We start from the raw sequence: 17,131 nt of genomic DNA, 5'->3' as shown, positions 1-17,131 counted from the left end.
TCTGACCTGGCCTCTTCCCCCCCAGGTATGGAGAGTGCAATCACGCTGTGGCAGTTCCTGTTGCAGTTGCTGCTTGATCAGAAACATGAGCATTTGATCTGCTGGACCTCGAACGATGGTGAATTCAAACTCCTCAAAGCAGAAGAAGTGGCCAAGCTGTGGGGTCTCCGAAAAAACAAAACAAATATGAACTATGACAAGCTGAGCAGAGCCCTGCGATACTATTATGACAAGGTAAGCCCTTGACCTTGCGTGAGACTGCCTGGCGGGGGTGGAATCCCCCTTCGTATTTCATTGGTGAAAGAAGATAGTAGTGTGCTATGAATCAAATTGGAAAATGAAATGGAGGCAATCTATGCCTTTTTTTTTTTTTTTTTTTTTTTTTTTTTGAGTAAAACTGTTGTATAGGGATTTTTTTCCCCCCTGGAAGCCCTTTGGATGTTACTGTGGGTTAAATTTTGTTTCCTCTGCATTTTCATCTGTAGTTTGCTAAAAAAACTTTGCTACCAAGAGAAATGAGATATGGGGAAGTTCTGGGGCTTCCCTAATATTGAGTTGCTTGAGTGACAAAATGAATGTTAAAATCTAGAAAGTCTGTTTGTCCTGTCTGGTGTATAGTTCAATCAAATGGGCTTTTTCTGGGGTAGCTTAGACAAATTATTATTTTTTTTAACAATTTGGTGCCTCAGTGTCCTTATTTAGGAAATAGGAATTGTAACAGTACTGATCTCAGGATTATTGTGAAGACCAACTGAGCCATTACATGTCAAGTACTTAGAATTTTGCTTGGTACATGGTGTTTGCAACTTCATGAGAAACTTCCCTAATTGGAAGAAAAAACATTTCCATTTTTAAGTCACTGAGGTGCGACAGGGTGCTTTGTTAAGTGAGAATACAGTGTGGTTGCCATAGCTAGGACAGTTGGAGTGAGGTTTAATGCATTTCTGGAAAAGTAGTTGATATGCTTGCTAGGGCACAATTATTGTTATTTAGGATAACCATTTCAGGCCTGTAATTGTTGCCCATGGCTGTTGGAATCTGTTGTTGCTGAATATTTTGCCTCCCAGACATAAAGACTTCGACAAGTCATGATAATGGTTAAGCTTTTGTTCTGGTTTTATTGTTCATATTACAAGGTGAATTAAAAACTGATTTAAATATTAATTCCTGATCTGTATTTAAGGCCTTCCCTCTGCCAACCTCTTTGGAATTCAAGACACAAGGATTACACATTTCAGGAAATAGAGACATCATTAATTATAAAGTGTTCCTTTATGTGATCGTAATTGCACGTGATTATGTCATTGAAATGCTAAAGGTGCTCTTCTTTAATGTAGCAATTAATTAATCCTGACTTGCTGCAGAGGCCTACTAACATATAAAAGCTCTTCTTGCAAATTGCACTGTCTGAAAGCCTCACAGATGGCTTATTGTTTTGCATGTTTCCCCAGGTCCTAAGCTCTACAGGGGGAACTGGGACCCCCTGAAGGAAAACAGTCTCTATTGCCTGCTGGCAGAGTGCCTAAAAGCTCCTTTTTGAGACTAAAAAAGCATTTTTATTGTTTTAAATCAAGGTGTGAAAGAAAAGAAGTTCTGCCTCTGTGTCTGGAACTTGGATTCATTTCTTCACTGGCCTGGGTGTTGGGACTCAGGGTTGTGTCTCTTCACCAGAAAGGGATCTGCCGGGTCAGAAGTGACTGCTCGCTAGACTGGGAAAGCCATTGCTCTTTAGACTATAGCTGATCTCCCTCGGGCAGATTTAAAAAATCTCTAGAGAAGGCAGTTTCATAGCCTTTAGTAGTCAACAAGTAGGTTTTGGTCCTTTCTGTTGGACGTCTAAGGCCCTGTGCTGAACACCTTTAAACTTTACAACAACCCCACGAGACAGGTGCTGCTGCCGTCATCCTCCTTATACAAGTGAGAACATGGAACCTGTGGCTGAGAAACCTGCCCAAGCTCTCGTAGCCAGGAAGCAGCAGAGCCTGGATTTGAACCCGGCTGGTCTGTCCAGGTTCCCAGCCAAAAGGCACACACACGCCCTGCCCTTTGGGCTATTCATTTCCTTTGCCTTTGAATGTCTGAGTTCCAGGTAGGTGATCAGGCTTGCAAAGGATATTACAACCTAAGAAGTTTTGTTTATTTCTTTTCTTTTATAGTTTCAAATTTCTTTTATTAAGAGAGAAGGTCTCGCCCTGTCGCCCAGGCCAAGATGTAGTGGCCATAGCTCACTGTAACCTTGAATTCTTGGGCTCAAGTGATTCTCCTACCCCAGCCTCCTGACTAGCTGGGACTATAGGCATACACCATGGCTGGCTAATTTTTAAATTTTTTTTAAAGAGAGAGAGGGTCTTGCTATGTTGCCCAGGATGGTCTGAAACTCCCGGCTTCAAGTGATCCTCCCACCTCGGCCTCCCAAAGTACTGGGATTACAGGTGTGAGCCACCTCGCCCGGCCAGAGGTTGTGTTTATTATCAGGAGCTTCAGTACTGAAAAATCCCAGCAAACGTTGTGCATCAGGCTGAGTCCAAAGTTTAGGGCCCAGGTGGCCAGTGTGCCCTGCCTGCCATTGCTGTCCCCTTCCTCTCCTGCTAGGCAGAGCATGGGGGCTGGCCCCGTGACCTTCAAGCAGCCTGGAGCAAGCAGCATGCGGGAGCTAACAGAGAGGGCAGCCTCTTGTTCTCTTGTGTCATGCAGGCTTGGCCACCAGAAGCAGAGGTTCCATGTCTCTCGTTCCACGTTCACACACACGTACACAGGCACACACACACAGCTATTTGACTCCTCCTTGTGAAATGCTCTCAAGTGATGAGTAAGACTGAAAGTTAGACTCCTAATACAGTTTAAAAAGAAGAGGAGGAAGAGGAAGGCGGAGGAGGATGAAGAAGAAGGAGCGGGAGGGTGTGGGGAACGGAGGTGAGAGGAAGAAAAGAGGGGAGGGAGGAGGAGGGGGAATGTCAAAAGAAGGTGACAGAAATTATACTATATTTTACAATTTACGATCAGCGCTTTCTTTGGATTTTGCCAGTGTAACTCTGTGACTACATGTATAAATGGAGCTGTATGAAATTGCCAGCATCTGACCATTTTTGACCCACAGAGCTGGCGATCTTAATGGCTCGGCCTCTAACCTGGGAGACAGATTTAAGCGGGGTCTTTGTGGATGTGTTGGCTTGCGGTGTCCTGAACTGCTCAAGTTTCTCAGCATGCAGTCTCCCCCTGCCTCCTTTCAGTGTTCTGATCCTCCTGCCTTCCTCTCCTCCTCCTCCTCCTCCTCCCTGACACTTTCAGAGCTTTCCAGTGGCACAGATTAGGGTAATTCCCGAACTCTGCAGCCGCGCTCCTCTTTCCCGCCGTCTTTCCTGTCCTTTGCTCTCCATCATCTCTTCACTCTTGGCTGAAACTGCACATCCCTTGGTTTGTCCTAATAGGGAAGTTTTCCTGCTCCAGTAGACAAGCATGAGAATCTCATTATTTTTATATGTTATATATTTTTAGCTCATTCCAGAATATTGAAAGTGGGCAGAGGAAAAGAAAGTGGAAAATGCGTGCAAAATGTTGCAGAAGACACTGGAGGAAAACAGTACATGTGCTCATGGGGTCAGGCTGGGACTGCGGTACTTTAATCATCGTTCCTCCGAAAAGTGCTTTTTTTCCCTGCCCCTCCCAGATTATAATAATAGCGAGGTGATTCAGGCAGGAGCTCCAGGCCAGATGGTCTTTGTGACTGTGAGTGGTTTGCCTAATCTCTGTGGATCTCAGCTTCCTGGTCTGTAAAATGGGTGTAACAGTAGATTCTGCCCCATGGGGCTGTGGTGGGATTAGCTGCATTAACACATGTGCAGTGCTGAGAACAGGGTCCCAAACATGGTAGGCACCATGGGACATTGGTCAGAGTAATATACGAATAATAATTTCTCTATCACTGATTTGAAAAATTCACGGAAGTGCTAAGAAGGAAATGAAAACCTTTGCTATTTCCTTGTTGCACAGGCTCATGGAGGTGGGGATGCCAGATCTGGGCATAATGACTCTTTTTACTTAGGAGCTCTCAGGAACACTTTGTCCTGCTTTTTAATGACCGAAGATGGATGACAACAGTTTCTTTACCCAGTTGCCTATTTTTATGTGTTTAGGCTCTTCTGAAAAGGCAACTACTAAGATGCTTTTGTATTTAAATGACTCTTTCTTGCTCCTCTGAATCAAAGCTCACAGACTTCTCTGTGCACCCCTGGTTGGAGCAAGTCTCTGTCTTCTGTGCTTCTTTAGTGGCCAGCGTGGGCTTTGTTTTCAGTGCCATCAAGGTTAGAGTCCAACTGTCCCTTGGTCTCAGAGTCTCAGTTCACCCATCGGAAAGTGAGGATAATAATAGGGCATTTCCTCGTTGGACTGTGTGAGGATTAAGAGAGAGGATGCGTACAAGGCGCTCGGCATGGTATCAGGCACCTGGTAAGTGTGCACTCAGGAATGCCTGTCATTTTAATTATGTATATTTATCAAACTTACTGCCTTCCGCTGCAGTCATGTGTTTATACAGCTCTTCCTCACAAAACTCTCTTTATCGTGGCCTTTTGGCTTTTGTTTTGTTGCTCTGGTACCTTGCACAGGTTCTGGCACATGTTAGTTGCTCAGTAAATGCTAAATGAATGAATGAGCAAGTGGATAAAATAATGACGCGTATACTACTCAAATATACGTCACTTATGTAATAAAAGTTAATGGGTGATAAAAGAAAATGTCGTTGCTTTTTGGTTATTGTACTGTATCAGTGTGCTAGGGCTGCTGTAACAGATTGTCACAAACTGGGTGGCTTAAAACAGCAGAAATTTATTTTCTCCCAGTTTGGAGGCCAGAAGTCCAAAATTAGGGTGTCGTGGGGTTTTGCTCCCTCTGAAACTCTGGGTAGAATCCTTTTGTGCCTCTTCTCAGCCTCCAGTGGTTGTCAGCAATCTTTGGCGTTACTTGGCTTGCAGCTGCGTCGCTCTAATCTCTGCCTATGTCATCACATGACTTTCTCCCTATGTGTTCAAATTTTCTTCTTCTTATAAGGACACCTATCATTGGATTAGGGCCCACCTCATTACAGTGTGACCTCATCTTAACTTGGTGGTATCTGCAAAGACCCTATTTCCAAATAAAGTCACAGGTACCAGGGCTTAGGACTTCAACATATTTTTGGAGGGGGACACAATTTAACCTGTAACACACACACACACACACACACACACACACACACACACACACACACACACAGTCATGTACCATGTAATGTTTTGGTCTGTTACAGACCACATATTTAATATGTAGCAGTGGGCCCACATCTTGTTTCTTTTCTATGTTTCGATACACAAATAGTTACCGGTGTGTTACAGTTATCTGCAGTATCCAGCACGGTAGCATGCTGCACGGGTTTGTAGCCTGGGAGATAGGCGAGACCATACAGCCTGGGGAGGTGTAGGCCATCCCACCCAGGTTTGAGTGAATATACTGTGTGATGTTCCCACAATGATAAAATCGCCTAACACCACATTTCTCAGAACGTGTCCGCATCGTTAAGTGACACGGGACTGTATTTCAGACACTGCTTGGCTTTTGTTTAGATTTTCAAACTGACGCGTAAAAGGAGAACCTTGGAGATGCTAGTTTGAGCAAATCCTAAAAGGAAACTGCCCTCCGTGACACATACGGCATCGAGATTCAACAGCAGGTTTGAGACCAGATTTCACAACAGTTACACTACTAGACTCAGTGACAGGTGTGACACTAGACTTAAAGACAGGCATGTCACAGTGTGCCGGCACCATGTGCCAGGCCCCCAGGGTGGAGACAGGTAAAGAAGACGAGTCCTGCTTGGGAGCGACTCAGAGTTGCTGGGAATTCAGCGGTTCCCTGATCTGGTTTTGGCAGATGACTTGAATGGGAAGAAAAGTCAGTGCTGGTGGCTTCAGTCCCGGAATAGCCATGGCTGAAATCTAACGTTGGCCTTGGAGGCTCCTTCCTGCGCCGTGTTTCTGTGCATTGCTCGCGTGTGTGTGTTAGGGAGACCTGGAGGGTCGGGCTTCTGCAGCCGAGCTCTGCCGGCGACCCACCTCCCCACTTTCAGCTTTGGAAAAGGCTGCTGGGCAAGGCCAGTCAGAATTCCAAGGTCAGAGGGATGCCCCGTTCGGGGAGCAGGTGTTTAACTCCCCATTCGGTTGAGAAACACGCAGGTGATGGAGGGTGGCGGTGTCTGAGCCTGGGGAGGGGGGGGCAGAAACCAGAGCCCGCAGAGGCCTAAACAGGAGCCTGGGCATTTCACAGCCACCCTCTGCCAAGCACCTTGCTTTCCTCAATGTCACTGTAAGTCCTAGGAGATAGGTTTGTCACTGTGGTTCCGATGGTTTGAATTTTGGGGTACAGTTTTTTTGTCCCTGCTAGGTTTAAATTGAGTCTTCCACAAGGTACTTTTACAACCTGATGTAATAAGAAGAATCTCTTTCAGAGGTTTTATTTGTGAACAAGCTAACAACTCTTTTACTTCTTAGCAAAGTTGGACAGACTTAGTTTCTAAATCTTTCATCTCAGGCGTAGTAGGGCCAGACGCCCAGAGCTTGCAGGTGACTGGCCCTGACAACTGCCAGGCCCGTCTGAGGGGCAGGAGGAGCTGCAGGATCACAGTGTTTATTCACTTCTGGAACAAGGCCTGTGTTGTTTGTAGTTATGCGTCTGCCTGCAGGCGACACAGCCCCTCCTTTCCCCTCTGCCTTTTCCTCAGTCATTCAGCCATTCTTTTGAAAATATACCTCCCTCCCTGGGAGCGGCTCTGCAGCTGATCTGGGAGACAGGCATGCAGACCAATTTTAATAGATACACCATGTAACGTGTGCTGGGATCCTCCAGGAGAGTGGGGAGGGAAGTGAAGGCAGAGGGAAGGCCTCCGGAGGTCAAGACACTTGATCCGGAGCTTGAGGACTGAGAATGAATTGCCCATTGTGGAAGGGTGCATGAAGAAGGGAACAGCATGAGCAAAGGCAGGGATGTGTGAGTTTGACTTTTTCAAGTGCAGAGTGTTTATTTACGGAATGAGGGAGAGAGATGAGGCTGGAACAGTGAGTGGGGAGTAGAGTATGGTGTATATAGCATGCTAGAGAGTTGGAACTTCACAGTGAGAGCCAATATAGAATTGAAAGCAAGAGAGGGCCATGACCAGATTTGCATTTAGAAATCAAAATCTGTGCCTCCTCTTAACTCTTCTTGAATTGATAGCTTTACACTCCGACTGCACAGCCCTGATCTTTCTGGCCAGTTACCACAAATCCATTTCCCTCTGCCGGCCAAGTTGGCCCTGCCACACCTGCGTTGGGTCCTACAAACCCTTCTCAAAAACTGCCCTGGGGGAGGAGAGGGAAAGGGTGGAGTCTGGTGTTGTCTCCTGCTCCGGAGCTGAAGACATGGGCTCTCTAGGTTGTTGCAGAAAGAGACCTGGAAGCTCACACAGTCCCTCATCCTTTTCCGTCCAGCAGGCCTTTTGTCCTTGTTGTTGCTGGCAGGGAACATTCATCCCAGGGGGAGGCTGAGAGCTCTGCTGGGTCCCTTCTCACCAAGAGATGAAAATGGTGATAGGATGAAAAATCCTCCTGTCTCCACAGCAACCTCCTGGCTCAGCCTCACAGCGACTGCACGATCTCTACTTAATTGAAAGGGGTTTAGGGGAGAAAGTCAAGACAAAGTCATTGGCAACCTATTCCTGGAAGTAGAACGCATCAGCTTCTTAACTTAATTAGATAATTCATTTTAAATTGGGTGTGCAATCACGACCATAAAATGTTAGTGTTAATAATATGTATCTGAGATCAGCTGCCTGTGCCAACAAGCCTCGCCCTGGTGGAATTCTTTAATTCCTCAGAATAAATTTTACGAAGATAAAATGATATAGGGTCAGCGTGGAGAAAGAACAAACATCCGGCAGTCGTTCATAGCCTGGAACTTTCTAGAATACGTTTGTTGATGGTGGGATTTTACAGAAGACCCGTCTATCCTGGACTCCACTCAGGGTGTTTTATGCATCAAAGGGGCCCTCTGTGCCTAGCCCTGGGTCTGAGTGGTGACAGCCCGGTGTGTTTTGTTGGGTGTCTTTTTTCCCTTTGTACTGTAGCAGCTTCTCAGATGGTTTGAAGTATAACAGATGGCAACTGGACTCTTGCCTGGGGGCCGAGGGGACAGCCAGGGCCTCTCTGCAAGCTTTTGGTCCTGGAAGCTGCCTGGAGACCTGTGGAGTGGCCGAGTGGCCTCATGGAGGTCTTCCAATCTGGTCACATTGCCCTGGGAGCTGGCAGCTGGCACAGGAGGCCCGGCTGCTGGGGGGCACTCCAGGTGGACTGGGGGTGCTGCCTGTCTTGCACGTGCTTCCAGGCCAGTGTCCCTGTGGCACACAGTGTTCCCCCAAATAGGGCAGTTGCTAGGAAACAAGGATGAGCCAGAGGCTCGGGAGCCCCGTCAACACTGTGTTGATGAGGATGCTTCTGCGCTCGGCGCTCGGCTGCCAAAGCTCCCGCGGCCTTGCCAGATCCACTTACGTCAGGCTGTTGCCCAAGCCCACACCGGCTCCGCGTTTGCCAGCGTGAACGTTCCTGCTTCTGGGATTTGAGCTGCAGGAAAATTTAGTGGTTGTGTAGACAAACTGACAAAAACCCAACATTCACATCATACCACCCACCATCCACCCACGCCCCAGCTGTTCCTCTGCCTGGCCTCTTCCCCACCTGCTGCCTGGCCTCCGACAACGGTTTATCTCGGTCCCTACCCCAAATTTGTAACACAGGAAGAGGAAACTCACGTGTATAGAGCACTTCGTTTTAAGCTGGGCACCGCACTAGTTATTTTTTTACATGTATCAACTCATTTTCTAACTCATGGTGTGCCTGTCTTCATGGCCAATATTGGGCCCATTTTCGAGGTAGGGATACTGAGTCTCAAAGAGGTTTTGGTAATAGACTCAAGATGAAGCAGCTGGTTGGTGGCAGAACTTTCAGCCGAAAGTCGTAACCCGGGGTCTGTGCTCGGGTTTACGAAGCTGGAGGAGCATGATCATTGCCCCAGGGGGAGCTGGACAGAAGAGATAGGCCCCCAGTGTTTTTTTTATTTAAATGACAATGGAAAAACTGCAGGCAGGATTATCTGAGTCAGCTGAGAATGTGAGGTGGTGGTTCTGGTGGCCCCAGAACACCCCAGGCTTCCAGAAGTCACTTCCTACAGCAAGCCAGACTGGAGCACCACCCCGTGTGCACCTCCCCAGCTCCCTGTGGCCTCCAGGAAAGACTCCAAACTCCCTTCGCCATCTGGCCCCAGCCCGACTCCCTCCCACCCCCTCAGCATCTTCCCTGTCCTTCCCGCAGGCCCGGCCTTCAAACTCATCTCTGATTCCGCCTCCTCCAGCTGATGCCATTACTTGGTGATAGCCTTCCCTGCTCCGTGTCCCCTCCCAGGGGGCACTTTGTCTCTCTGCTGTCACTGCTACCTCCTCGGACCAGGTGCTGGTTCTCCTTACCGTTCCCAGCGTCTCTGCAGCGCCTGGGCTGTGGCAGTGCCCGGGAGACGTAGCTGGGGTGAGTAAGGGACAAGAAGCAGCCTCTCCACAGCACAGAAGGACGTCGGTCGTCCCGGACTGGTGGCCCTGGAGAGGACCCAGGAAAGCATCTTGCCCTGCCTACCCCTCCCTTAGCAAGCGAGGCCCCTGCAGGGGAGGTGAGTTTCCAAGTCAGCCGGTGACAAAGCCAGGATGAGAGCGCACTCCCAGACCACCTGTGGCTCCTGACGGTAGCGTGTCCCCACCCCCATCCCAGTGCCATCTGCCAGCACCAGAGGTGGTCCTCAACCAGCAGAGGAAAGATGGGAAGACTTGTACTGGGGGGAAGAGTTTCATATTTTACCTTATTAACACTTCAGAGGCCTTTGAATAGAAGTACCCTTCAGTGTCCGCAGAGCCAGGAGGGAGACAGGACGCCAGGTCCAGGGAGCAGCAGCAGCAGCCACCAGCTAAGAAGGGGCTGGAAAGATGCTATTGACGTCCAGCCTGAGCCTTATGGGGCCGAGGTGTCCTGCCAGGCCAGCAAGGGGCTCTTCTCATTAGCACCCTCAGGGGGGCCACAGTCGCTCAGGCGGCCAGGATGAGGACCATTCCCCCTTCCCTCGCCGCCCCCCCCCCCACCAGCCCCATCTCAGGCTGCTGAATTTGGTGAGATAATTCACACTGCGGCTTACTAGTGCCAGAAAATAAGGAAATCTCAACCCAACCCACAAGAAAACCTCTGCCGGGAGTCAGCAGAGTTGGCCAGTTCAGAGACAGAGCGCTTTGTTGGCAGCACATTATTCTTAGAAGTTTGCAGTGGGTGTGAGTGGGTGTGTACGTGTGTGTATGTACATGTCCCAGACTTAAGTTTGAGACAAGGGGCGGCCCGGGCTCCACCCAACCCAGTGCCTGTAACAGCATGGCAGCGGGCAGGCCAGGGGCACTGCAGGGAGGCTCTGCCCCGTTGAACACCGGTGGCTTTAAGAACGGGCTGTACTAGTTTCCTGGGGCTGCTATAACAAAGTTGGTGGCTCAAAACAACAGAAATGTGTTCTCTCAAAGTTTTGGAGGCCAGAAGTCTAGATCAAAGTGTCGGCAGGGCCACACTCCCTTGGAAGGCTTTAAGGGAGGATCCTCCCTGGCCTCTTCCAGCTCCTGGGGGCTTCCAGCAATCCTCGGTGTTTCTTGGCTTGTCGCTGTGTCCTCCGATCTCTGGCTCTGTCTCTCTGTGTCCTCCAGAGGACACAAGTCATTGATTTCAGTGCCCACCCAAATCCAGGCCGATTCCATCTCGACATCCGTAACTGATTACGTCTGCAAGGACCTTATTTCCAAATAAGGTCACATTCCAGGGTCCTTGGTGGGCATGCATTTTGGGAGGCATGATTAAGCTCATGCAGGGGGAAAGCCTGCCCTGGGTAGGAGCAGCTCAGGTCGATGGGTCCAAGGAGCCCTTTGGTAAGATGCTCCTTAGGGCACGGGTGTGAGGTGAGCTTGTTGCCCAGAGTTCATAGCAGAGCCTGGTGTGGCCGGCTAACTGCTCGGTGTCCCCTCCGCTTCAGACACAGAGGCTGAGCAGAGGCAGGGCACACCACTGCCCATCCAAGCTGCGGTCAGATGCTCCAAGGACAGAAGCCGGATTCACTCCTTTTCTGTTCCTCAGAGCCTAGCACGGAGCCTCCCGTAGGAAAGTGTGTCTTCAATTTGTTGAAAGCCGGGCACGGTGGCACAGGCTTGTAGTCCCAGCTACTCGGGACGCTGAGGCGGGAGGGTCACTTGAGGCCAGGAGTTCAAGAATGGCCTGGGCAACATAGTGAGACCCCGTTTCTAAACAACAAAACACAATGTTTGTTGAGGGAATACTTCCTTATTGAAGAGAAGGAACATTGACCATGACTCCTACAGTGATTACTTGTTCTAACTTTGGACAAAGGACAGTTCAGGTTTTGTATCAGGAAAGAGTGAGTCAGACTGTGGTCTGGACGGGAATCCAAAATGAGGAGTTTGAAGAAAATGTGTTGGCCAGGAAGCCGCAGCCTGGAGAAACGCCTCTGCTACTTGCGGGTGGTGTGAACTCGGCTCACAGCCTCGGGTCCTGCAAAGAGTATCGAAGCGTTGGGAGGCTGACAAGAGACAATGTGTTTGCCCTCTGTAAACTGCCAAGTGAGGTGCCCATCTAAGGAATTTTGACTACTTAAAGGCAGGATAAAATGAAAAGTGTGATATAATCAATGAGCATTGCGTACAATGAGATCATTGTTTGAGAGCAAAATTCTGCTGGGTGAGAGGTCGTGTTTTAAGGGCCTGTATGAGTGAGGCACTGACATATATCGATCCTTTAGAAGAAACTACCCTATGAGGTATTTTTATTCCCATTTTAGGGGTGAGCAAACTGAGACCCACTGAAGTTCAGTGATTTTTCCCAAGGTCATAGGAAGTAGAGAGGCTGGGCTTCGAACCCAGGTCTGTCCACCCCAGCGTTGGTTCCATGTAACATCTGGCCCATCGAGGCTCCTGGCCTGTGCCCTTGTGTGAGCTGCCACCGTGCCTCGGCTTGTGGGTGCTCGTGGGAGCTGCGCAGTGCCGGCCACCACCATGCTGTTTTCCCGTCACCCTTGTCTCTTGGATGGTACACCACGTAGAGGTCGGCTTCCAATGTCCAGTCTGCTGCAGTGGGACTGCTGCGTGCCCCGTGCTCATGCCAGGGCGGCCCATCACAGCAGGCACCTTCTCTGCCCTGCGGACGGGCAGAGGCAATTCTATTTCTAGTTAAAGAACAGCCCTCGTGGAAGATTGGTCTCTTCCGCACGAGGAGCTAGAAATAACCGTTCGTAAGCAAGGTTTTCCCAGGCACTCTGCAGTTAACCCCACTATTACTCTGGAATGCAGAGACCCCTTTCCTGGCAGACAACTTTAGCAGCAGCCTCTGGGCCAAATGCAGCTGCTTTCTGGAAGAGGGTGTGGTGGTAGAACAGAAATGGCTTAGGTCTTGGCACTAGATACAATTGGGTTCCAACTTCAGCTCCACCAGTTTACAAGCTGTGTGATCTTGGGCAAGTCAGCGTTTTAGAGCCTGTTTCTTTCTGTGTAAAAAAAGTCTTAATTTGACAAGTCACACATATTAAGTAACATTTTTTACATGCGTAAAAGCACAAAGAAATACTGAAAATCACTGTTAAATTTTATTATCCACCATTAAGATTAATTTTTCTATCTTCCTCCTTTTATTTAGAATGCATACATAGAGAAAATTATTTCATTAAAACAATGGAATTATCCCTTGCATACTGCTTTTCTCACCTAATGTATATTTAAAGACATGGGAAAATGTTAACAATGGATTATCCTCTGAAATAGCTTCGTGGTATTCCATTGCACGGTTCTCTTAATGTTTAACCCACTCCTATGTGGTGGAAAATGGGATATACTCTCACCATCCAACCAAGGGCCTTGACTTCATCTCTAAAATGGGTTAACAGTGCCCATCATGCACGGTGGTTGTGGGTGTTCAGCACGTGGTAGGTCCTCATTAAGTGCTTCTTTGTCCTTCCTCCCCACTGGTTCCTTTCACATAGGGTATCTACCATGGTGCCATGAACGTGTCCCAAATAAATCCATCACCCCATGTGTCTGCTTGGCACCCGAACTCCTTGTTTCCTGCACTAGGGATCTCAGTGACAGGTGATCTGAGCAGAGAGGCCCCAGCTCCCTCCGGGTCTGGGCAGCAGGGTGCCTGCTCTGGGAGAGCAGTTGGGATGAGCTGGGTGTCTGGTTAGTGTCTGCACCACCTTGCAGGGCCTGACGTGCAGTCTCTCCCGTAGGCTGCCGTTGTTGTCTAAGCGGAGCACTTGGGTTTGGTGATTGTTCACATCTGCCCACCTCCTCCCTCCCGGATTAATTGGATTGTGTGAGGTTTTCTTCGCAGTGGATGTCAAGTGCTGGCTGTGTTAGGCATGATATACTATAAGCCTCGTGTCTATTTCTTGTCTGAGCCCAGCTAAATAAAACATCATGTTTCCCCTGCCTGGTTGAGATATGTAAACCAGATGTAATTCTGCCTGCTATTGACTGATCATGGTACCCTGAACTCTGGATCAAACGAGTAGAATATGCACAGCCCTCTAAGAGGGTTAGTTTTGTCTATTGAATTGTCACTGGGGCTGACAGAGGGTGATATTTATGATTTGTTTTGTTTTTGATTAAATGGGAGTGTAAAAATAATGATGATAATACTGATAGCTAGCGTATGTCATGGACTTATCCTGTGTGCATGTATCGAGCGTTCTGATATCAACTTTATATGGATTATCTCGTTCAGTGGTTAGGTCAGTCCTCATATTGTCATGAGGAAACTGTGGCTAGTAGGAGGCAGGGTGGCATCTGAACCTAGGCAATGACTCAGGAACCCTCCTTCTAATCCCAGCAGCAGCCCTTGTGATAGGGGCAAGTGGGTGTTTATAGGAAAGGTCCCCCCGGCTCGGTCCCCTGTCCCCAGTGCTGGCATTGAGAAAGGCCCCGGCTGTTTGCTAGGAAAAGCCTTCTGCATAACCTTTCCCATTGCTTAGGCGGCTGCTCACGTCTCTCAATTTTGAGAACAAAGTAGTAGGGAAGTTGCAAAATCAGGTCTGGCTCCTCCTGGGGAGGAACATGGGAGACTGCATCTGAGCACATGAACTCCACACACACGACCTTAGATCAGAGTTGGGGTGCCAGACCAGGGCAGATGGGTGGACACACACAGTCAGTATTTGCTGAGTAAATGGACAGGTGAAATCACACAAGAGCTGTGGGGGTAGAGGGGCTTGCATATGGCCCCCACTATCGGTCTGGGAGTTTTCGGTTTAAAAAGGTGAGCAAAAAAGTGCATCCAGGTATAGGTACAGGACACACACACAGGGAGTTTCAATCAGCCTGGGAATTAGACACAGAGAATTGTCTCTCTCATGGGGTTAAGTCTCTGGCTTTATGCCTGGGTTCATTCTCCTTACAGTTAAAGTCATTCATTCAACAAACGTTATTATCCTAATAACATCATCATTTAAAAGGTAAATCTAATTCCACAAGCATTTCTTCATTGCCTAGCACTGTAATTTTTTTTTTAAAATCACAGAATTTAATAGGAATATTTCTAATCTATTATATGTGGGATTATTTACATAGGCTCCTCCTTCTTCTAAAGAAGGAGAAGGCAGAGTGGATTCTGTGTGTGTGTGTGTGTGTGTGTGTGTGTGTGTGTGTGTGTGTGTGTGTGTGTGTGCATCTTTACACACACCTATGGACACCCGTAACTATTCTTACAGGTGTGACTGGAACCTGTCAGGGTGACAGCACTGAGGGAAGTGGAAATCCAACCTGTTTTCTTGGCATTTTCCGTCCTGTTAGGGTGAAGTGACTGCGGGGTGCTCTCATGGGACGACTCGGTGTCTGGTGGCTGTGAGCTGGGAAGGTTTCCTTTGCACAAATATGCCCGGAGTCCTGCCCCAAACAGACTGCTTGCCCTTTAGGCTCCTGCAGTCTCAGACTGGGGTATTTCATCTCAACTTGGATGTGGTGACAGCGGGATTCATTTTGGTATCCGATCTTCCTCTTTTGCCTGGCACTGCCACTGGGGTTTGTTTTGTGGGGACATTGCGTCCCCTCTCACCGAAGTTGGTCCCGTCCTTGCTGCCTGTAGCATGGCGTGGAATGCTGGCTGCAGAGGCAGCCCTCGTTGTGAATACACATTAATGGGAAATCACAAAGAGGCTGGTCCCTCACGGTGAAAGGAAGCAGATGTGTGTAAGTGTCTCTCCAGAACCATGCGGGAGAGGCACTCGGCTCAGCCTGGCACAGCCCAGCATCGGTCAGGTTACCAGGCAACCGTCAGCAACAAATACTTGACAGTCTGGGATTGAAGGGGCGAAAACCAGACTTTTTCTAAATATCCTCATTACTTACCATAATAAGAGCCTCTATCCAAGTGTTCTTGTATCCCAGGCTGCCTAAGTTAGCCCGACTCTTGTGTCACTCTCCACAGTGGCCAAGAGCTCAGGAGCCAGACTGCCTGGGTGCCATCTGTCGTCCTTAAGTACAAGTTTGTAACAGTGCTTAATTTATACTCCCTGAGCCTCGGTTTGTTTATCTCTAAAGTGGGGATAATAATAGTTCCACTCTCAGAGAGGATTAAATGAGTTGATGATTGTCAAGTTCTTAGAACAGAGCCTGATGCATAATATATGCTCAGCAAAGACTAGCTCTTATTATTCCTCATACTGTGAGTTTTCTCGGCATACTGTCTCGGAAGGAAACTTTCCTTTGGAAACCACAGGGAGATCTTCAGACATACGTGTGGCCGACACGCCCCCAGGGTCAGCCCTGGAACATAAGTAACAAGGGCCTGTCATTTCGGCTGCAGCGGACGCACCTCCTCTGAGCCCACCCTCCTCTTGCCTAATCCTCCAGCTCAGCACCCTTGTGGGGGCCTTTCCTCACCCCAGTGAGCAGACAGCCTCAGTGCCCACGTTTGCTCTCCTTGTGACCTACTTACTCTTCCGACCCTGCCCTCCTCCTACCAAGTCCCATTCTCAGCCTGCAGTCCTTGCAGAGGTTCCCACATGTCTGTGGAGCCAGATCGAATCCCTCGTTTTGGTTGGTCTCTAGAAAAGCAAGACCTGTGTCTTTCCCAATGCTGTTACTTCCTCCTTTGGGCCAGGTTGGGCCAGCTATTAAATTGTGTCCATCCCAGGCACTGTGTAACTTTTCCCGAAAAAACTCTTTCTGCATCCTCGCAGCTCCTCCCGCGGAGGCAGCAGTGACTGAAGGGCACTTCCCAGCGCTCCTTTTTCATATTCAGAATAGGGGTTAGCATGTGACTGTCTTCCACTTAAACGTAGAAAATACTTAAGATTGTGTTCTTTTTTTAAAGCAGCTTTATTAAGACATAGTTCACACACGATACAATTAATTCATCCATTTAAAGTGTACAATTCTGTGGCTTTGAGTATATTCAGAGTTGTGGATCCATCACCATCATCAATTCTAGAACATTCTCATTACCCCAGAAGGAAACACCATAGCCTTTATGCTGTCAGCCCCCTTCCTTCCATCTCTCTCAGCCCTGGGTAACTATAATCTGCTTGCTGGTTGTTTGTGTGGATTTCACTATTCTGGACATTTCATATAAATAGAATCTTATATAATATATGGGCTTTATAATCATATAATATCTGGCTTCTTTCTCTTAGCATAATGAATTCAAGGTCCATCCATGTTGTGTCAGTGCTTCATTCCTTTTTATGGCTGGATAATATTCCATTGTAAGGATATACCATATACCATAGTTTGTTTTTCTGTTTGTCAGTTGATAGACATGTGAGTTATTCCTTATGTTCTTTTTAGCACATCAAGACCTGGCTCTCTGTTTGAGATTGTCTTCAGTTCTCAGCCATTTTTTGAGAGGGAAAGCCATTTTTATCAAATCCCTAAATTAATTCTTGATTTGCTCATTAGTAATCCGTGTGCAGACATTGTTTTGAACCTGTAAGAAAATTAAAGTTTGGGTTTTTTCCCCCCAAATAATTAGTTTATGAGTCCTGTTAAAAGAAATGA

The 17,131-nt window shown here is 48.1% G+C and overlaps 1 protein-coding gene across 1 annotated transcript in view; it reads left to right on the top strand.

Moving 5' to 3' along the window:
• Positions 1–17,131, top strand: part of ELK3 (ETS transcription factor ELK3) — a 64,725-nt gene that overhangs the window by 26,582 nt on the left and 21,012 nt on the right. Inside the window, exon 2 of the mRNA XM_045553189.1 lies at positions 26–234. Coding sequence (XP_045409145.1) covers positions 28–234 — 207 coding nt within the window. The 5' untranslated portion in view covers positions 26–27. The remainder of the gene's footprint in view (positions 1–25; positions 235–17,131) is intronic.

This window comes from Lemur catta, chromosome 6, assembly GCF_020740605.2.
Source record: "Lemur catta isolate mLemCat1 chromosome 6, mLemCat1.pri, whole genome shotgun sequence".
Classification (NCBI taxonomy): domain Eukaryota; kingdom Metazoa; phylum Chordata; class Mammalia; order Primates; family Lemuridae; genus Lemur; species Lemur catta.
This window is presented reverse-complemented; position numbering and strand designations above follow the sequence as displayed.